The 19,446-nt window shown below is 40.9% G+C and overlaps 1 protein-coding gene across 3 annotated transcripts in view; it reads left to right on the top strand.

Moving 5' to 3' along the window:
* The first annotated feature begins 512 nt into the window (after window positions 1-512).
* ckap5 (cytoskeleton associated protein 5) overlaps window positions 513-19,446 on the top strand; it is a 41,208-nt gene continuing 22,274 nt past the window's right edge. For all 3 annotated transcript variants that reach the window (XM_049573993.1, XM_049573992.1, XM_049573991.1), the window contains exons 1-19: window positions 513-622; window positions 4,939-5,035; window positions 7,193-7,386; window positions 9,365-9,571; window positions 10,974-11,145; window positions 11,247-11,379; window positions 11,496-11,596; window positions 12,552-12,665; window positions 12,754-12,858; window positions 13,360-13,449; window positions 14,039-14,203; window positions 15,096-15,224; window positions 15,342-15,521; window positions 15,639-15,740; window positions 17,042-17,152; window positions 17,805-17,897; window positions 18,558-18,743; window positions 18,910-19,004; window positions 19,211-19,394. In XM_049573993.1, the coding sequence (XP_049429950.1) occupies window positions 4,979-5,035; window positions 7,193-7,386; window positions 9,365-9,571; window positions 10,974-11,145; window positions 11,247-11,379; window positions 11,496-11,596; window positions 12,552-12,665; window positions 12,754-12,858; window positions 13,360-13,449; window positions 14,039-14,203; window positions 15,096-15,224; window positions 15,342-15,521; window positions 15,639-15,740; window positions 17,042-17,152; window positions 17,805-17,897; window positions 18,558-18,743; window positions 18,910-19,004; window positions 19,211-19,394 (2,418 nt within the window). In that variant the 5' untranslated portion in view covers window positions 513-622; window positions 4,939-4,978. The remainder of the gene's footprint in view (window positions 623-4,938; window positions 5,036-7,192; window positions 7,387-9,364; window positions 9,572-10,973; window positions 11,146-11,246; window positions 11,380-11,495; window positions 11,597-12,551; window positions 12,666-12,753; window positions 12,859-13,359; window positions 13,450-14,038; window positions 14,204-15,095; window positions 15,225-15,341; window positions 15,522-15,638; window positions 15,741-17,041; window positions 17,153-17,804; window positions 17,898-18,557; window positions 18,744-18,909; window positions 19,005-19,210; window positions 19,395-19,446) is intronic.

Below are 19,446 nucleotides of genomic sequence, written 5' to 3'. Positions count from 1 at the left end.
GTTCAAATGCAACCAATCAATGGCTTCGTCTAGTGACAAATAAGGAAGCTGCTAATAAGTTATACGGAGTAAATTGTTATGTATGAGACGTGAGTCCAACATTAAGTTCAGTGTATTGGGTGTACTGGTGTTTCCTCGTCTGTGTTTATGCTTCATGCAGTGAAAGTGTACACATTAAACAAAACAAGGATGTAGTCAGGGTGGTGCCCCTGTCTCCGCCCCTCCTCTGTCTCTCCGCCCTTGGAGACATTTCAAAAAGCTGTAACAAGTTGGACAAAGGCAGCAGTGGTGGGACCGGAAATTGGTATTCATTTGTTTTTAAAATAAGAGCGCAAAAAAATCTCAGTTGCACAGAAAGACATAAACGAACGACACTGTATTCCGCAACTTAGATTTACTTAAGATATTTACTCCTGCACAATTTATGTGAATGAATTATACACTTTCTATTAACCGATAAACGTTGCAGCTTACAGTTTTATTTAGAAACCGGAAGTTGTGCTTTGTCTTCAGGGCGGCGCTGCTTGTATAAAGCTCCGCTGGGCTCTTCTGTAGTGATCCCATTATCAACCCCATCCAACTGGACAGCCAGCATCGTATTGTCTCCTAGAGACGCAAACAGGTATCCAGCGATATACAATTCATTTCTTATTTTAGTCCAAACTCGTATTTTACTCTGACTTAGCATGCTAGCTTGTTGCGTTTGTGCATCTGTCGTTGTGAACTGCGTTGTTAGGCCTGGCTGTGTTGGCGCTTGTGGAGGGTTAGCTCATAGCCTTGTTTCTAAGCAGCTAACGGCAGCTACCTGCCGCTAGCAAACAATAAGGTCTCACTTTTAACACAGGCTTTAACTAATACATTTTGCCACATATGTCAACAAACTACATGATGGACGCCATTGTTAGCTGCTTGTATTTTTTGCCGTAGCGGTTTGAGCCAGAATGAGCGGGTTAACGTGCTAACCTAGCAACTGTCACAGTCGTTGCTAAGTTCGCTATTTAATGGCGCTCATCTGACTAGCTTGTAACTAACTAACGTCAGCTAGATAATATGGTGACCACTCCCAGCCTTGGCAAACTGGAAACAGCATTGGTGACATTCACTGACATAGCTAACTAGATAGCACAGCTTGAAATAGGTTGCTAACCTAATTGGTTATGGCTGGCTGTATTTGATGGTGCAGTCTAGCCTCCGGGTGCATGTAGGGTAGTTAGCCTCCTCCAGTACTCATGTGTTCATGCTTGTATGCAGTTCAAAATCCCAGTAAGAATTCTGGCGGTTTACTGCTATCTCCTTCATGCATACTGTCATACCTGTCTTACATGTGAAACACGACTGAGATTACATCTTGGTGATATATTAATATGTCAGTCTTGTGATGTGTGGCAAATTCTCGTCTGACGTCTTGGTTATAATTGTATTGTAATGTAACTTAAATATTTATGAGTCCTAGAGGCATTATAACAATTACAACTTTGATCTAACGTTAAACTGTTGTCTCAAAACGGAATGAAAATTGAATGCATCTGCCTGCTTGGACATCTTTTCACATTACTAATGAGCTTTCTAAGATTGTATAAACCCACCCATAGTTCACATGGTGTATGTAAGCAATAATAGCTCTATCCTTAAAGGGGAACTACGCCCATTTTCAAAATTCATACATGTTATTCCTATGATTTAAGACAGTCCAAAAATATAACCTTGTGATATCATAGAGCAGGGATACTCCAACTTGCTCTGCCTGGGGGCTACTGTGCAAATGACAGGGGCCAGATTTGGAAAATATATATGAATAAAGCAGATGGCTAATTTTTAACCCTTTGACATTTGCTGTCCTTGCTCACCTTTGCCAAGAGACAAATTCAGTCACGGCAGCCCCGCACAGGTCAGGTGTAAGCAGGGGCGTTTCCAGGATTTAAGGACATTTAGGGTTCAACCTAGATCTCTGTCAGGGGATTTTGGGTATCCTGCCCTTGCACTTTTTTTTCTCTTTTTTCTGACAGACAAGCTCTTTTTTGATGCCTTTTATGCACTTTGGAGCCTTATTAACATTCAAAGTTAAAAAAAAAAAAAATCCCAGTGTGAGTCAATTTATTTTCATTGTGAATGATGAAAAATGGCCAGCGGGCCACATAGTACCCTATCAATGACCAGATTTGGCCTGCGGGCTGTTAAGTTGAGTATCACTGTCATGAGGTTAAAAATCTGGAGCTGTTCCATAGGCACTGATTGGTGAAAAATGTTCTCAATGATGCTGCAGGCCGACAGAGGGATGCTTTCAGTATATGGGTACATTTTCTGTTTCAGAGCTAAGAACAGTACTATAGAGTAAAGCACATTTGGGTATTAAAAAGAAAACAATTTTTTGGGTCCACAAAATCAGTCTCCCATTCACTGGCTGTGGATTGGCTCCAGACTTTATACCCTATGACATCGCAAGTTTGAGATTTACTTCTCTGGTTTCTGGCATTGAGAGAGAGTAGCTCATGTTCACAAATATTGATTGAACTTTCCTAGGCCATGGAAATAACATTGGAATTCTTAAATTAGGTGGTGTTCCCCTTTAAGCACTGTATCGTCACTGTGTATTTCTTATAATTGTGATGAGATGACTCTTGGAAGGGTATCAAGTCACTTTGTGCACCGACCATAATGAATAACCAAGGCCACATTAAATTGCGCTGCTTTTTTTGATAGAGTTAGGTGCTCTTTCCATCCAGAGGTTTGCTATAGTTTTTGTGTCATACATTTCTAGCAGGTGTTGTGAACTTTGAAGGATGCCACTGTACCAGTACGCCTATAAACTATTCTAAAGGCTACATTTGCTAAATTTGCATTGCTTGTGTGTCAGACTGCCTCCAAGCTGACAGTACTTTGCCGAGATATGGGTGATGTCTTTAGCTTGTTTACGAGACTGGCTTGGATCAATATGAAATATGAACCCATGGCTCCTCCCTGAATGTGCATTAACAGTCACATGCTTATGCTTGTGTGGAAGTAAGTGCACTTAAGTGAGTGACACTGGAACTGAAGAAAGTACTTTACACAGTTCTTTGGTGAAGCACTCTTACAGGACTTGAGACTGAAGAGACAGTAACGACAATTTAACCTTTTATTCCCAAGTAAGGCTGTCAGCATCAAAAATCTATTATTGGTTGGGCTCATGTAGAAATTCTGTGCTTCACTTTCCCTTTAGTTTACTTGAGATAGTTTGGAGACCACTGATCTACATTACATAGGACACACAGGGTTTTTGAAAGGTGCTTGAGATGCTTAAAAGTATTTGAATTGGGCAATTGGATATTTAAGTACTGGAATGCCTTGAAAATCAGACATCTTTAACTTAGTCCTTGAAAGGGTACTTGAATTTAATTCAACAACAGTGTAGTGTTGCACGGTATACCGGTACTAAAATAGTACCGCGGTACTAGAGTATTCCAGACAGTACTATACTGCATTTGGAAAATACCGGTACTTTTTAAATTGATTCAATTCATTAATTTATTTAATTCATTTATGCACACAAACGCCTTCCTTGTTCCTACTGTAGCACAGATTGCGCAAGTGGTGTGTATGACAACACCTGTATCAACATTTGTAGCTGGCGCACGTGAAAAAAGACAAGAGAAGGTCTGTCTTGCAAAGGGAGACAACATGAGACAACACCAACTTGGTGAAACATTCGAGCAACCAAACCATGACGTCCGTACCGAGGTACTTACCGAACCATGGTTTTTTTTTGGTACCGTTACACCCTTACTATTTATTGTTCCAAAGGTTTGTATCCAAAAGGACTTTTTCTTAGGAAAAAGTACAGAAAAGTATCGAAATTCATATTGGTATCGGTACCGAAACAAAGATTTTGGTATCGTGACAACACTACAACAGTGTTGCAGCCAGGTTCACTGATTTGTAAAGTGAAACTGCTTTATTCAGTATTACTGGTTTGAATCAGCGGGGTTTTTTTTCTTCTTCTTTTTTTTCTTTTAATGGAAAGGAGGCTTCTGCGAAAGTGTGAATAATTCGGCTCCAAGTAAAAAAAAAAACGTTCTGAACCTTGAACACTGAACGAATTCCAGCTTGGAGAAATTTTAGCTGGTTACAATTCTCACTGCTAGATGCTACCAAATCTCCCTACATCTTACACACTTTACCTTTTAAATTAAGATAAATCATGGATAGCCATGATGCACTGGTGTAATGGACTCTGTGCACACTCTCACACTGAATGAGGCACTGCCTAGTACAGGTGGAGGAAGAGTGGACTAGTCGTAAAAATGCTGCCACTGGTTATCCAGTACTACATTTCCCATTTCCTGCTCCCAAGAGTCTTGAGGGTTCTTTTTTCAGATGTCCAGTAGTAGAACTTATTATTGGATAAGTTTTTTATTAGTTTGATCAAGAGCCAACAAGGAATCAGTCAGGGTTCCTGGGGGCGACTAGTAAATTTAGGGTTTTGATTCTGTATAAAATGCCTTATTTGGGGAAAAAATAAAACAAATGGACTTGAGGACATCAAACTATTTTGAAAGCTCTGCAGAGGGCATAAAAATGAAAGCAGCGTCAGTTATTAGTGGGTATTTATTCATTTCTAGCTGGTAGACGGGAAAAAAGGTTAATACTACCAATTAGGAAATTGCAGTGAATGTAGGGCGACTGTTTTGATTTTGTGTTTATCTTGACACAACAGTTATAATTATTAAAGTGTAAATGCTCGTGAGCAGTTCTGGTGTTGTTAAATGTCCCAAGCTGAGGTGTGAGTGAGACGGCTTCAGCTGAAAGGACAATGTTTCTCATAAAATCTGTGTTTTTGTTTTCGGGTGGTGCTCTACCGACACCAAGATGTGACACATTTTAGGATTCACTTATTCCCCAGCAGTAAACCACGGACGATTGCACCAAATGTAATTTTGTGTCAATGCTGCTGTTTTCCAGTTGAGTACCTTTTGGGGAAGCCCACCCCCGAGTGGCCACCATGGGGGACGATAGCGAATGGATGAAGCTTCCCATCGACCAGAAATGTGAACACAAGGTGACTGATTCACTGACCAATGTTTGTTCTCAGTGAAACTCAATTTCATTCACTCATTTAGAAAATATTTCTTTTAAGTCAAGTAATGACAACAGTTGTTTGTTATATTTCATCCATCCTATATACATTCTGATATGTAATGTTTACTTTTGGTTCCTACTTGTCAGCTGGTGTTGACTGTAGCTTATCTTCACCCAAACTATTCTTTTATCGTACGTTAAAATAAAATAAATTCATTTCTCAGGTTCATTGTTAAACTAGCTCTTGCACAGTTTCCGACTGATAATCTCTTACAGACTTGCTTACTATGTTTATTTGGATCCTTATCCCAGAAAGGCTTAAAATTTGGGATTAAACTACTACACAACTCTAATCCAAGTCTTATGAGCAAACCAATCCAGCATGACATCAGTCTTAATCTAATATACTGTAAGCATCTAATCTGGAGACAACGCAGTGCCATATGATTCTTTGGTTATTTAAAGTGCTTGGTTTTGCCTTTTCCCAAACTCGGTCTTAAGCAATGAATTCTCATCAAATGGACTCCTAACTGGCTCCCTGTTAGGCCGCTGTATGTAGTCCAGTAGCATCTGAACTTCTGCTTGAATGATTAAAGGATGAGCCTGGAGATATTCTAGATACGTACTGTCTGTATATCAAAGCCCGGTATCTTATTTGTGTGTGCCCTAGAGCTCTATTGTTGTCCAAAAACATTTAGACAGGTCAGTGCTGTTGCAATGGAAAAAATCCCTCATTAGCATGAACACACAAACTGTAGTTTACTCAGTTTGACTCTGTTACACATATACCATCCTGCTCTTACAAATGTGCTCTACTTCCATTTGGTTAGATCGCCTAACTAAAACTAATGCAGGCTAATACAGCAGCCATGTCATGAAGCCTGCCTTGAAGAAGATTTTAATCAGAGCTGAAATATTTGAGGCCCAGACACACCAAACTTACATCAAAGAACTAGAGACAATGAAGGCCGACTGTTGCATTACCTCACATTGCCTGTGTCTCAGCCAAAAAGTTACACTTGATCTCACCACACCAAGACTACAGCCAACAGCCTCCTTGTATGTATGTTATGCGTCTGCATGACAGGAAATTATTCGCCATGGCAGCAGGCGGCCGTAGTCTGTACTTGTCATTCAGAACGGGAAACTGGAAGACCGACAGGACAGATTCAAGACGCTAGTTAATCAGTTAGCACATTAACAACAGAGCTCAACGTTGAAAGAACACATGACATTTACAGGGTGCACGCAAACCATCACACAGTTACTAACCATTTCTGCTGAAGAGCTCAATAGCTAAAAAAAATAAATAAAGACATCTTACCCAATATAATATGTTTCGAGCTCAGTTCTCCTTGACTTTAGTCATTTATTTGCTTTCCTTACTTACCTTTTTCTTCTTGTGCACTAAGCTGAACTGCCAGTCTGAGAGGTTTTACACACCACTGGCTCTGATGCTGAATCAACATGCTGAATAAGAAAAAAGAGAGCCTAGAAGTGCTAACTAGTGCCAGCTGTGGTGGACACACTCCCAAAATTACAATAACTGCGCTCACTGACAGCCCGATATTGACTGCCTGCCCGCCAGCTTGGTGTGTCAGAGATCTTAGTTAATTAATTGATTGCTTGATTGAAAGAAAATGAAATGGCAGCTTTTTTGATAACTGATTTACTGTTTTAGTAATTTTTCAAGCAAAACTGTCGAACATTTGGGGGGTGTAGTTTCTCACATGTCAAATTTTGAAGCTTTTCTTTGTCATATATGTTGTAAACCTAAAACAAATGATCAGTTCAGTTATGTTACCGGTTCACCGATGAGCCTGAAATAACAGCCAGTGAACAATTTGCCTAGTGTGCACTTAATGGGAAAATGCAGAAGATGATCTAAAACAGATACTATGAATGTAGGTCACATCCCCTGTCCATTATACAGACCTCCATCTTCCCACCAGGAACCAGAAAGACATTTGTGCATTTGTCCTGTCCTGCTTCTCTTTTTCCATTGTAAGAAAGACAAATCTAATTTTGTACATCTAGTTTTGTGCTGACAAATCACAGCTGATGTTTATTTAACTTTGTATACCCCTTTCTCTTTTTGTCCTTCACTCTCTTCTTGGTGACTCTTGCTCGTCTCCAGGTGTGGAAAGCCCGTCTGAATGGTTATGAAGAAGCATTGAAGTTGTTCCAGAGGATAGAAGATGAGAAGAGTCCAGAGTGGGGGAAATACCTGGGACTGATAAAGAAGTTTGTCACTGATTCTAATGCTGTGGCTCAGCTTAAAGGCCTTGAGGCTGCCCTGGCCTTCGTTGAGAATGCCCATGTAGCTGGCAAGTAAGTAATTGTTGCAACCATGTCATCTTCAGATTTATTTAAATGTCTGAAATTAGCAAGATTTGGGCTTAAAACCTCCCTGTGTTACAACAGTGCAGGAGGCTGCGCTGGTGGAGGCGTGTTGCTGAAGGCACCAGTGAGACAATGAAATGCAGTCCAGTTGAATTAACAGGTTCTTTTAAAGGCTTACCAGATGCTGAAACACTGCACAAGTGTTTGTAATACTCACAGACAGGAATATTAAAGTTCAGGAAATTTATCATGATGCTAAACTGAACAATTTTGTCTTTCGTTTTGATGATTGTGAGGTAAATTGCAGACAAACTGTGGTCATGTTACAAAGTAATCTGCAAGGAGTGTGCTTTTGAGTAGCCAATGCAATGCCCTGACAGATGGTGTTGCATTGCAGCAAAAGTTGAGCCCTTTGTTGTTTTGCAGTAGCACCTAACTGTGCCACCATGATGGGTATATTCAAATTTACGAGAGGGCAGCATTTTTTCATGCAGGACTTCACTGCTAAGTGTCATAGCTTTATGCTAGTTATGTTAGCATGCTGTGCTTGTGAGTTATAATGGAGCTGAATTTTGTACTTTTCCCTAATGTTGTTACAATCAAGCCATGTTTTACGTGTTTTTTAGGTGCGATAGTTTAATTCATCTTCACAGAAACTCAACACGGTGGCACAGAAACACCACGGCCAACTAATGTTTTGGAGGTGTAATCACAGAGCGACGCAGACAGGCCACTGCACAAGTAGATATGCTCAAAACAGGGTTGGCCACTTGAGTAGGCTTTAGGCTATAATCAGTGTTTAGTCAAGGAAACGTGTAGTTTAAAGGAGTAAAGTTTAATTGGAAATCTTTCCCCTTGTTTAATTTATTTTTAAGAAAGGTTTGTGTTGAACTCTTCTCTGGGTTTTCCAGCAGAGGAACTTGATGTCAACCTGATTGTTGTGTATGGTGAGAGGCCTGGCAGTTGATCTTGGTAATACTGTATGCATCAGCTCCAGTTAGGCTATTCTGCTAGCGAAGCAGGCTTTTGGGACACAGTGTCATTTTTGGCAGTCAGCTGACTGAGCTCGGAGGTGTTCTCTGGTCACTGAATAAATTATCCAAAAAAAAGAAACGATTGTATTACGATCATCTGTTGAGACCAGAGGCAATATGTTTGTCCCAGTGTGAAGGAACTGCCATTGTCTCACCAAACCAGTAATGGGAGAGACAGAGGATTTTTTAAAAAGCTTTTTTATTTTCAAAACAAACCTGCTAAGAGGAAATGTGATGTGATGATCGCTGAAGTCAGAGGTGTAGCTGAGTGGATGTGAGAGGAACGTGCTGTGAAAATGCTGGAAAGTAGAGGGACAAATAAAAACCTAGAGCATGGATCTGAGACAAGACAAACTATAGTACTTGGGGCACTGGGCCATGGTGCTCCCAGCTGCACTGACAGTACAACGCTACCCAACATTTACTTGCATGACAGATGGTTTTTTTTTATTGTAGCTTGTAACATTAATGATGGAATGCCTCTGGAACTGGTAAACATGGCTCAAATGCAGCTACTTTTGTGTTGGTGGTTACAACTATTTGTCTAGTCAAGAGGTCCATAGTGAGAAAGATCTATGGCAAACAATGAGTCAGCCTCAGCCACACCTAATCAGGCTGAATATGAACTTACAGTGTTGGAGATAGATGGCGGTAATCCGTTGTCATGCTGAGCCACCAACCTCGAATGAATTCAGTCCAGTTTGGAGCCAGATGTACTGCAGATCGCTGGTTGTCAGAGCTGTAAATATGATATGGGCTAAAGTTACAAAATATTCATGTAAAAATAACTTTGACCAGATCAAATCCAGGTATATCCATGTTTTTGTGCCTTTAAAAGTCCATGTCAGGTAGCTATGTTCATAAGATTGTATCCATAAGTGTGTCTGGTGTGTTTTGCCAGGCTTTGATTGTGTCATTGCCCTTTGCTACAGGACAACAGGGGAGGTGGTGTCCGGCGTTGTGACCAAAGTGTTCAACCAGCCAAAGGCCCGGGCTAAGGAGCTGGGCACAGACATCTGTCTGATGTACATTGAGATAGAAAAGGGCGAGGTGGTTCAAGACGAGCTGCTCAAAGGACTGGACAACAAGAACCCCAAGATAGTGGTCGCCTGCATCGAGACACTCAGGAAGGCTCTCAGGTTAGTGCTACTTTCTGGTTTATAATTCTTAACTAATCCCTCTATTTCCTCTGTCAGTCCATAATCTGATTAGCAGTTATGGTCAAGCGTCTGCCTGTTCTGTCAACTGGTCCAAGGCCAAACTCAGCTGGGGTTGACGACTTCCAAACATTCTTCTCAATCTGTCAAATGTCTCACAGTTCATGTAGAGTGATGTCGAATCTAAATGAAGTATTCAGACTTGAATTTAGTGTCATTATTTTTTTACTGCAAAAGATTAAAGATGACGTTGAACAATGGAAAAACCAAGCCAAGTGCCAAATGCGAGTAGATTTTCCATTTTGCAAGTAAATTTCAGAAGTCTGTCGGCCACATGGGCAAGTAAATGTTTTTTTTTTTTTTATCACAGTAGTCATGTAATTGATTACTATGCTGAGTCTCCACCATGTGCTGCTTTCATTTGTGGTCACCTTTCTCTGCTGCTCCTCTCTCGTCAGTATGAGACATCAGCTGATCTGCTAAAATATCACTTTCTGTTGGCCCGTTGCTAGCTGCCACCATGCTAAGGTAGAACTAATGGTTATGAGTTGTGCTCATACTTATGATGGTAATGAAATAATAACATGGAGGCTCCATAGTCTAAAACAAGATGGCAAACTCTTAATTGTCTCCCTGTGAACAGCACATCATAGCTTCACTTCTTTCGTTCTTACCTTTCACCGTAAAAGCCCATATACACTGCATCACTGATCACCAGAAGGAACTTAATCACATTCTGAGACTAACCTGGGGGTCCTGACCCCCACAAGGGTTCACCAAAGCTTCACATGGGGTCACGAGACTTTGCTTTTTGGGGGTTTAAGAAAACTTTTTTGTTTTTAAATATATAGTTGATGTATAACTCAGCATTAATTTATTTCTGTAAAGAAAACTAAACAAGTGTCCTATTTTTAAAGTTTGAAGGGGTTTTTCAGCTCAAAATTAAGCCGGCTACTCACTGTGACGACTGGAAGGGAGACTAGAGGGTGGGCACAATATTTCCATAGCAGTGGCACCATGGGTCTGGAGGGGGTCACTAGCAGTAATCGCTGATTGAGCAGTGATGCTAGCTAGCTCACTGACTGGAGTGGTGCACAATACAGAGCGGCGGCAGCTAGCTAACCAGTGTAGCATGATAACCTTATTAGCTTTGTGGTGGTACAATATAGTGGTAGTACTACTACTATACTGGAGTAGCAAAGAGTAGCAAAATTAACATGCAGACTGACATGTGTTACTACCAGAAATGTTCAGAGCTGTTAAGTATCAATTTGATTATTAATGGCCAAAAAAGTCATATTGGCAATTTAGTATGGCAGCCTTCCATCTCCTGTCAGTGACATTAACCATTTGTCACCTCTTGGGCTGTCATCATCTTCCTCAGTGAGTTTGGATCTAAGATAGTGACATTGAAGCCAGTAGTGAAGATTTTATCCAAGCAGTTTGAGTCCAGAGAGAAGGCGGTGAGAGATGAAGTCAAGCAGCTGGCTATAGAGATCTACAAATGGATCAGAGATGCTCTGAGACCACCACTTCAGAACATCAACTCTGTACAGGTGGGACATGCTCATCATTGCACATCATTGCCCACCTTTCATATTCGGCTTTCAGAATCAAGTTAAACTAAACAATCCATGCTTGTTCTCTGTCTCTGCAGCTGAAGGAGCTGGAGGAGGAGTGGGTGAAGCTGCCTACAACTCCTCCCAAGCAGACCAGGTTCCTGCGCTCACAGCAGGACCTGAAGGCAAAGTTTGAACAGCAGCAAGCACAAGGAGGAGACCAGTCTGATGGTAGGTTTGACTAGGTAGCAAAACAGAATAACTGTTATAAAAACTTTTTCTTTTTTTGTTTTTTGGAGCTGTAGACTCATGATCTGGTGCTATCTCCTCTTCTGTTTTTCTTTCAGGAGATGATGAGGCGGAAACAGTGACAGCAGTGGATCCATATGAACTGCTGGAAGCTGTGGAGATTCTGTCCAAGATGCCCAAAGACTTCTATGACAAAATAGTACGTTTGTCTAACTCTGTAGAAGACAATTCAAAACCCCCTTTTAAAAACACACAGTCTGTGTTAACTGGCCAAGCCTCGTCTTGGATAGCCTTATAAGGCTGGGGTAGGCAGAAATATGGAAAAGGGGGTAAAAAAAAAAAAGAGAGAGGAAAAAAAACCCTGCAGAATTTGGAAATGCACCCTCCTCCTTAACCCCCACCCCCACCAGACGACCAGACATATGCACATGCTTTATACAGTAACCTGTGTTTACAGTGTGTACACTGATTTATTTAATGTTGTTTCGCTGTAGAGTTGCCCTCATTCACTCAGCCCCTCCTTGCTCCACTCTCTCTCTCTTTCTCTATTTATCAAGCCAGTGGGCTGCTTTGCTGGGAGGAGAGTGGGTAGCAACCCCTTAGTGCTGGGTGTCATAGTGGGCTGAAGGCCAGCGGCAGCGCTGGGTCTAACCTGTGTAAAGGCAGCAACAGAAAGTTTGCTGATCCAGGGGCCCCCCAGAGCTTGGATTTGTGTCGACTGGATTGAGGTGGCTGCTGCTGATGGGGGGTCCAGCTCCAAAGCGTCTGCCCACTCTCCTCCTGGTGAGGTGGTGAATCAGACTTTTACTGAAAGGGCATGCACAAACAGCTGCATATGTAGAACAGCCAAAAGGAATTCCCTCTCTCTGAAATGACCTGTGACTGGTCAAAGTCTCTTGTCATGAGCTAGATTTTCAAAATCCTGAAAAGAGTCAAGAGGAGGTTTATTATGAGATTTTTGCCCATTGACACCAGCACAAAACTGTGTACCTCAGCTTTAAGTTATCCAAGACAAAATTCCAAGTGAGTTATTTAACCCAGATTCTTCTACTGAGATACTTTAAACTGGAAAATGATAAGTGTGTTTTTGTAATTAAGCTTTTGTGAGATGGCGCCTGAAATATTGCAGCAAATTGTGTGCTCTGTTTCTGCAGGAAGCTAAAAAGTGGCAGGAGAGGAAAGAAGCTCTGGAAGCAGTAGAGGCTCTGTCAAAGAACCCCAAACTAGAGAACGGGGACTATGGAGACCTTGTCAGAGCTCTGAAGAAGGTAAAGACTATGTATATCTCACATTTTCAGTTAGGTTTGATGGGGACCTGGTGACTCTGCATCGTAAACTTACTCGTGTATATTTCAGGTTGTGGGGAAAGATGCCAATGTGATGCTGGTGGCGCTGGCAGCTAAGTGTCTGGCTGGACTGGCCACTGGCCTCAGGAAGAAGTTTGGAACCTATGCAGGACAGGTAAGTTAAAGCAATCTCTTTATGTTATGACAGCAGCTTTGTTAACTTTTCATAATTACGTGTCTCAAAATGTTCAGTGAAAAGTGTGTTTTCACTTCAGTGAAGCTATTGGATATATGTAGCTACGGTGGCCATCGGACATTGTAACAACTTTTTGTTTGTTTCTTTTTGTGAGTTTTGAATGCCATTAAATGTGATGTATCCATTTTTTTGAATGGTTTTGGCAATTAAATCAAAAGACTAGTTATTTCTTACATCTTCAAGCAGACTGCCAGCACTGCATTCATGTAGGTGGGAATAACATGAATTGAACTTAAAAAATAGATAATATCACATTCAGGATGTAAACACTACTTGAGAATTTAAGATGTGCTTCTTTTTTTTTTTTTTTTTTTCCTTGACACACATTTAACTGTGGTCACGTGACAGTGTTATTTCGTGTTTCAGCATCACTGATAACTGCTAAATTAGAGCTCTGTGTGTTTTGTGTTTGTATTTTAGGTGGTTCCAACTATTCTGGAGAAGTTCAAAGAAAAGAAGCCTCAGGTTGTTCAAGCCCTGCAGGAGGCTATCGACGCCATTTTCCTCACTGTAAGTATAGTCTGCATTTGACTGCTTTCTTTATTGTATCTGATACTGAGGGAAGAAAATAAGGGGAGAGAAAGAGTAGGACTTGAATGGACTTTAGGTCGGATTAAATTAAAAAAACATCACTGTGAGCTTTTGACCTATCCGATGGCCATTTTTTCACTATTTTCTAACATTGTATCGACTGAATTATTCCTTGAACAATAGAGGAAATGATGGGCAGACTAATCGATATTAAAAATAATCATTAGTTGTACCCCTAGTTCCCTGTTTGGTTTTGCAGAAGTTGTACCTTACCTAATACCCCCATAACATTGACTAAAGTAAGCCTTTTTTCCTTCAAAAATCATTCTACGGTTGACTTGACACAAATCTACGAGGCTGCTGCAAATCCTCGTGGACTGATCCTTAACTTAATGACTGTTGTTATTTATAGAGCACTCTTCTACTGACTCTCCAGAACAACTTCTGACATATTTCAGAAGACATCCTTATCTAAGTTGGATAGATTGATGGATTGCTGTTTTTATCTGTTGTTTGTACAGTGTCATATTTAATATGACATCATCTCTTTTTCTTTTTTTTTCCCCAGACCACTCTTCAGAACCTGTCGGAGGACATCCTGGCTGTGATGGACAATAAGAACCCGTCCATTAAGCAGCAGGCCTCTCTGTTCCTGGCCCGCTCCTTCAGACACTGTACACAGGCCACGCTGCCAAAGAGCGTCCTCAAACCCTTCTGTGCTGCTCTCATCAAGGTACACAGCGCCCATGTCGAAATATCTTAACAGCATGATTACCTTTTCCTTTTGGTAATGATGTGCATGATGATAAACAGATTTGTTGTTTCTTTTAGTATGCCATCACAGTATCAGACTGAAATAATTTTAAAGATATAATATGTACATTTTTTGCAATGAAATATCCAAAAACAACTTGACAACTGTTGCATATTTTGTTAGTTGTGTACTTGTGTAAGTTATCTGCCAGAGGATGTTATGAATTGACTTTTAATGCAGTTTTAAGCCACATTTTAACAACACACTTTTTAAAACTTGGTCATTTTGAAGGATTTTTGTCATCTGGCGTCTGGATCTTAAGTTATCAGAGACAAATTGGGCAAACATTAGCGGTGTCTCAGCTCCAGCCCCTGAAATGTCAGGCAGCGTTGGAGAGACACTGATTTTTAACGTGAAACTGCGTTAGTGTTTTCACCAGTTTAACTTGCAGGGTCTGTTTATTTTGAAAGGGAAGAGGCCTCTGCGGATAATTTGGCTCCTGGTAAAAACCTCCTGGAAATGAACACTGAAGGAATCCTAACTGGGAGAAACTGACTGCAATAACAGCATTACTCTGTTGTTTGTTATTGTTTTGACTGAGAGACCCTTAGTGGCAGAAAATTACATATTGTGTGCTTACGATAAAATACAACAAAAAGCAGTTAAATACTGCTGCCAGGCTGTAGAAAGTAATGTATTAATACTAGAGGTCGACTGATAGTGGATTTTTAAATGCCGATATAATAAAGATAGTTTGGAACAGGAAAAAGCCGATAGCCTATTAATCAGCTGGTAACACTCCCAGCCCGGCTTATATTTCAAGGGTCACCTTTTAAAAGCGTTCCTGTACTTCTCTCTTTAATCATCTCAGCAAGTGAACGACTCAGCTCCAGAGGTGCGTGACGCTGCCTTTGAAGCTTTAGGGACAGCCATGAAAGTGGTGGGAGAGAAAGCTGTGAACCCTTTCCTGTCTGATTTGGATAAACTCAAACTGGATAAGGTGAGAATCAGTGAGATGAGGATGATGCTTGTCAGCATGGATGAATTCAAATGAGAAGACTCCCATTTCAGTTGAAATGCACTGCTAACCACTGTTCATTGTTACATGTGTAAACAGATAAAGGAGTCTGCTGATAAAGTGGAGCTCCCGGGAGGGAAGAAGGGTGCAGGAGGAGGTGGTGGTGGTGGAGGGGGAGCAGGGGGAAAGAAGCCAGCAGCTAAAGCAGCTCCTCCTGCTGAAGCTCCAGCCAAATCCTCTGCCCCACCCAGGAAGACCCAAAGTGGTGCTGCCAGCAAGGTATTCTCTGAACAATGCACATACAGAAAACTACAAAAAATGTGTTACCTGATTCTACCCCAGTGTTGCTGAGTTATGGACAGTATGACCTGAAGGAACTGTTTCTCCTATCTGCAGCCGTCAGCAGGTCCATCTAAAAAAGGCAAAGCCACATCTGCAGCTGGTGGAAAAACCAAGAAGGCCCCAGAGAGTAAAGAATTCACAGAGAGTGAACTCTCAGTAAGTCTGTCTGCATACTTTTACCTTCCAGTTGAAGCTTTTGTGACAAAGTGTGTCACAGTACTGTGGGTGCATTCAGTATAGGCCCAAATAAAAGATGACCATCACCCCCTTTCCAACATCTGTTTTTTGTAAGTATTTAGTATTGTTTAGCATGGTTCCCGAAGATAATGTTAGTCCAGAGGGGGAGTTCTCATAATATAAACATTTCTTCTGTGGAAAAAAAAAAGAAAAGAAAGAAATCCTAGCTTATTCATTGTGTTCAGCCAGATACTCATACACTGATGTCAGATGGCCAGAATGATTTGCTCTGTCTGATGTCTAAGTGATTCATGATGACATTCTATGAAGCTGTTCATTCTTGGTTCATTTCTGCAGTACACACATTGGGAAACACTACTGAACTTGTTTTCCCTTGAAGACATTTATTTCCTCTGAGGCAGCAAAACATCATATGAAACCTACAGCAACTCCTGTAGGTTGAACTGGGCCTCCTTAACACTTCTAAGAACCTGATAAACAAGCTCCAAGTGATTTGTCAGCATAGAATGGTGTATGTAGCATGATGTAATGCAAGAGCCTGCATGGAAAGAGAACACCTGCTGCTGTATGTAAATAAGTAGATGTCCAGTCCTATTACTTTGTCAAACAAAACTTGGCGAAAAAAAAGTCCTCTTATATCCAGACCTGTACAGTAATAGCGTGTACCCCCCTGGGAATCTGCAAACCCTTTAATTCTGACAACAGCTGCAATTACATTGACAGTAATCCTTCAGTCTGAATATAATCATTGTGGTAAGAGATTATAATATAACTGTTTGCATGGTGGCTAAATAAAGCTAGCCGAAATAAGATATGTGTTTACGTGCCTCACAACATTTGATCAGAATATAACTTTTTTTTAGTTGTGCAAAGTAACAGGCAGTAATATCAAATGCTAATTAAAACACACTTATCAGAAAAAACGCTTGAACTTGCATCAGTGTGATAAGAACTACCTAAAATGACAGAAACAGTTTGGCCCATGTCCTGTCTGCTAACATGGAGGGGGTGGGGTTTATGACCCACACTGCAGCCAGCCACCATGGTATAACCCAGGTTATTTTCTGTAGCCGCAGATTACAGATGTCCCCTAAACACCTCACATGCAGACTTTTAGTAGACGCTACAATTTAATGTTGTACCCTAAACGTCTTGTATGCGTGCTACTGGTACGTCAAGTGACTCCACATTGTAGCCAATATTTTGCTGTCAGAGTTTCTACTGACTTAAATGTTATGTGTCTGTGTGTATGTTGTCAGACTGAGGTGTGTGAGGAGCGTGCAGCAGCTGTACTTCCTGCCTCCTGTATTCAGCAGCTGGACTCAGCCAACTGGAAGGAGAGACTGGCCAGTATGGAGGAGTTCCAGAGGGTAAAGTCTCTTTATCTGTTTACATAAAAATGATGGGGCCTGTCATGCTCTGGCATTTGTTCTCAAAGGACACAAACTGATATGCTCTAGTTCATTTCTAGAGGTACAACTACCTATATATCGAGAAGTAGATTGATGGGAAATTCATCTGCTTTTGATGATCGATACTTTTTTTTTTTTTCAAACAAAACTGCTGAATGTTCTTTCTCTAGCTTTTTACAAGTGAGAATGTGATGCTTCTCTTTGTCACATCAAAGTAAATTGAATATCTTTGGGTTTTGGACTTTTGGTTGAATTAATAAGCTATTATAATACTTCGCCATGGAATGTTGAGCATTGTTATAGGCATTTCTCACTATTTTTGGAAATTTAACAGACAAAATGATTAATTGAGGAAATAATCTGCATATTAATCAATACTGAAAGTAATCATTAGTTGCACCCCAACTTGGTACTGAAGTACTAAAAGTTTTTCATTTCATAAAAATATCAGTTGCTGAAGTAACGCATATTGAGTGTTTCAGTGTGAAACACTAAAAACTTTACATTGCACATTAAAGTCTGTGAGAAGCATGGAAAATACTGATGTGTCACTACCTATGAGACAGTAATAAGCAAGAATATTAATGTATGGATTCATGTATGACTTTAGGCTGTTGAGACCATGGATAAGACGGAGATGCCCTGCCAGGCCTTAGTCAGGATGTTGGCCAAGAAACCAGGCTGGAAGGAGACCAACTTTCAGGTAACTATCTCTGTTTCAGTAGCTGAAACTGACAGTCTGTTTCCCGGAGAGATGTGGCAGCAGCTGCTCGAACTTGGAATTAACAAACTTAAGTGTCAAGATTCACTTTGCCGTTCCACATTGTAGGACATTTGGGTTGGGCTTCCACTCATGCTGCATTCATAAAAAAAATATTTATTTTATCAAGTGGGGATTAAACTGTTTTTAAAGCTATTCAGTCGACACTGTGGTACTCTAATCCTCCCTGAGGATAGTAACTGGTACTCAGCGTGTGGCACATGGGATGGGTCTAATATTATCTAGCTGACTTCCCTTACATCCAGTATACACTGCAATTTTGGGCTGTCCTGGACGAAAGATGACCATCATGAAAGAGACATGCCGATATCTTTGGTCGCGGCTCTAAAACGGTGGTCCTCCTCCTCCTCCTCCTTCTCTTCCTCTTCTTCAGACTTTGTCTACATACATAAATGCTGCTATAGCAAATCCCAATACATTTCATTCATTCAGTTTATTAGATCCATGTCACACAGTGTAGCTGCACTAAACTTAAAATACTGCTAAATCTCACAGTCTGTAGGAGGCTTTAGAATAGCCTGTTTGTAGGTAGACTGTTGTGATGGATACTGATGATTCTAATGTTGTCTCTCCCTTTCATAGGTGATGCAGATGAAGCTGCACATCGTGGCTCTTATAGCTCAGAGAGGACAGTTTTCAAAGACGTCAGCCTCTGTGGTTTTGGACGGCTTAGTGGATAAAGTCGGAGATGTCAAATGTGGCGGAAACGCCAAAGAGGGATTGACTGGTATTGCAGAGGCTTGCTCACTGCCATGGACTGCAGAACAGGTCTGTGGACCGTTTCTCTGGACGGAAGAGAACTAAACCTTTTTTGCTTAAGTTGTCAACATAGAACTTTAATTTACATTTTATTTGAAAATGATTAACGGGCCAGATGATGATAACAACAATGTTGGATATAGTGTATTTACACAGTTTGTGTTTTATTTGTCAGGTTGTGTCCATGGCTTTTGCACAGAAGAACCCTAAAAACCAGGCAGAGACTCTCAACTGGCTGGCTAATGCAATGAAGGAGTTCGGCTTTGCTGGGTAATTTACAGTCCTTATTTCAATACTCATTGTAAGTTAAAAACACTGAGTTAGAATTGTTATAACTTACTTGTAGTTTTAACAATTCAGCGCATTTTTATCTACAAAATTATAAAATTTGAAAGTGTTTTGGCTCAGGATGATGGACAAAAGATGGTACGAGGCCTAAAGGGAATCTGTTGACCTTTGACCTTTCCTCTCTCCAGTATCAATGTGAAGGGTTTCATCAACAATGTGAAGACAGCTCTGGGAGCAACTAACCCGGCTGTTCGCACGGCTGCCATCACCCTGCTGGGAGTCATGTACCTCTACATGGGAGCTCCTCTGCGCATGTTCTTTGAAGATGAGAAGCCTGCTCTCCTCGCACAGATAGATGCAGAGTTTGAGAAGGTAGGGACTCTCTGGGTGGATAAGAGAATACAAAAGATCGATTTTTCAATTA

The sequence above is a fragment of the Epinephelus fuscoguttatus genome, linkage group LG4 (assembly GCF_011397635.1).
Source record: "Epinephelus fuscoguttatus linkage group LG4, E.fuscoguttatus.final_Chr_v1".
NCBI lineage: Eukaryota > Metazoa > Chordata > Actinopteri > Perciformes > Serranidae > Epinephelus > Epinephelus fuscoguttatus.
The sequence above is the reverse complement of the archived record's forward strand: the minus strand, read 5'-3'. Positions and strand labels throughout refer to the sequence as shown.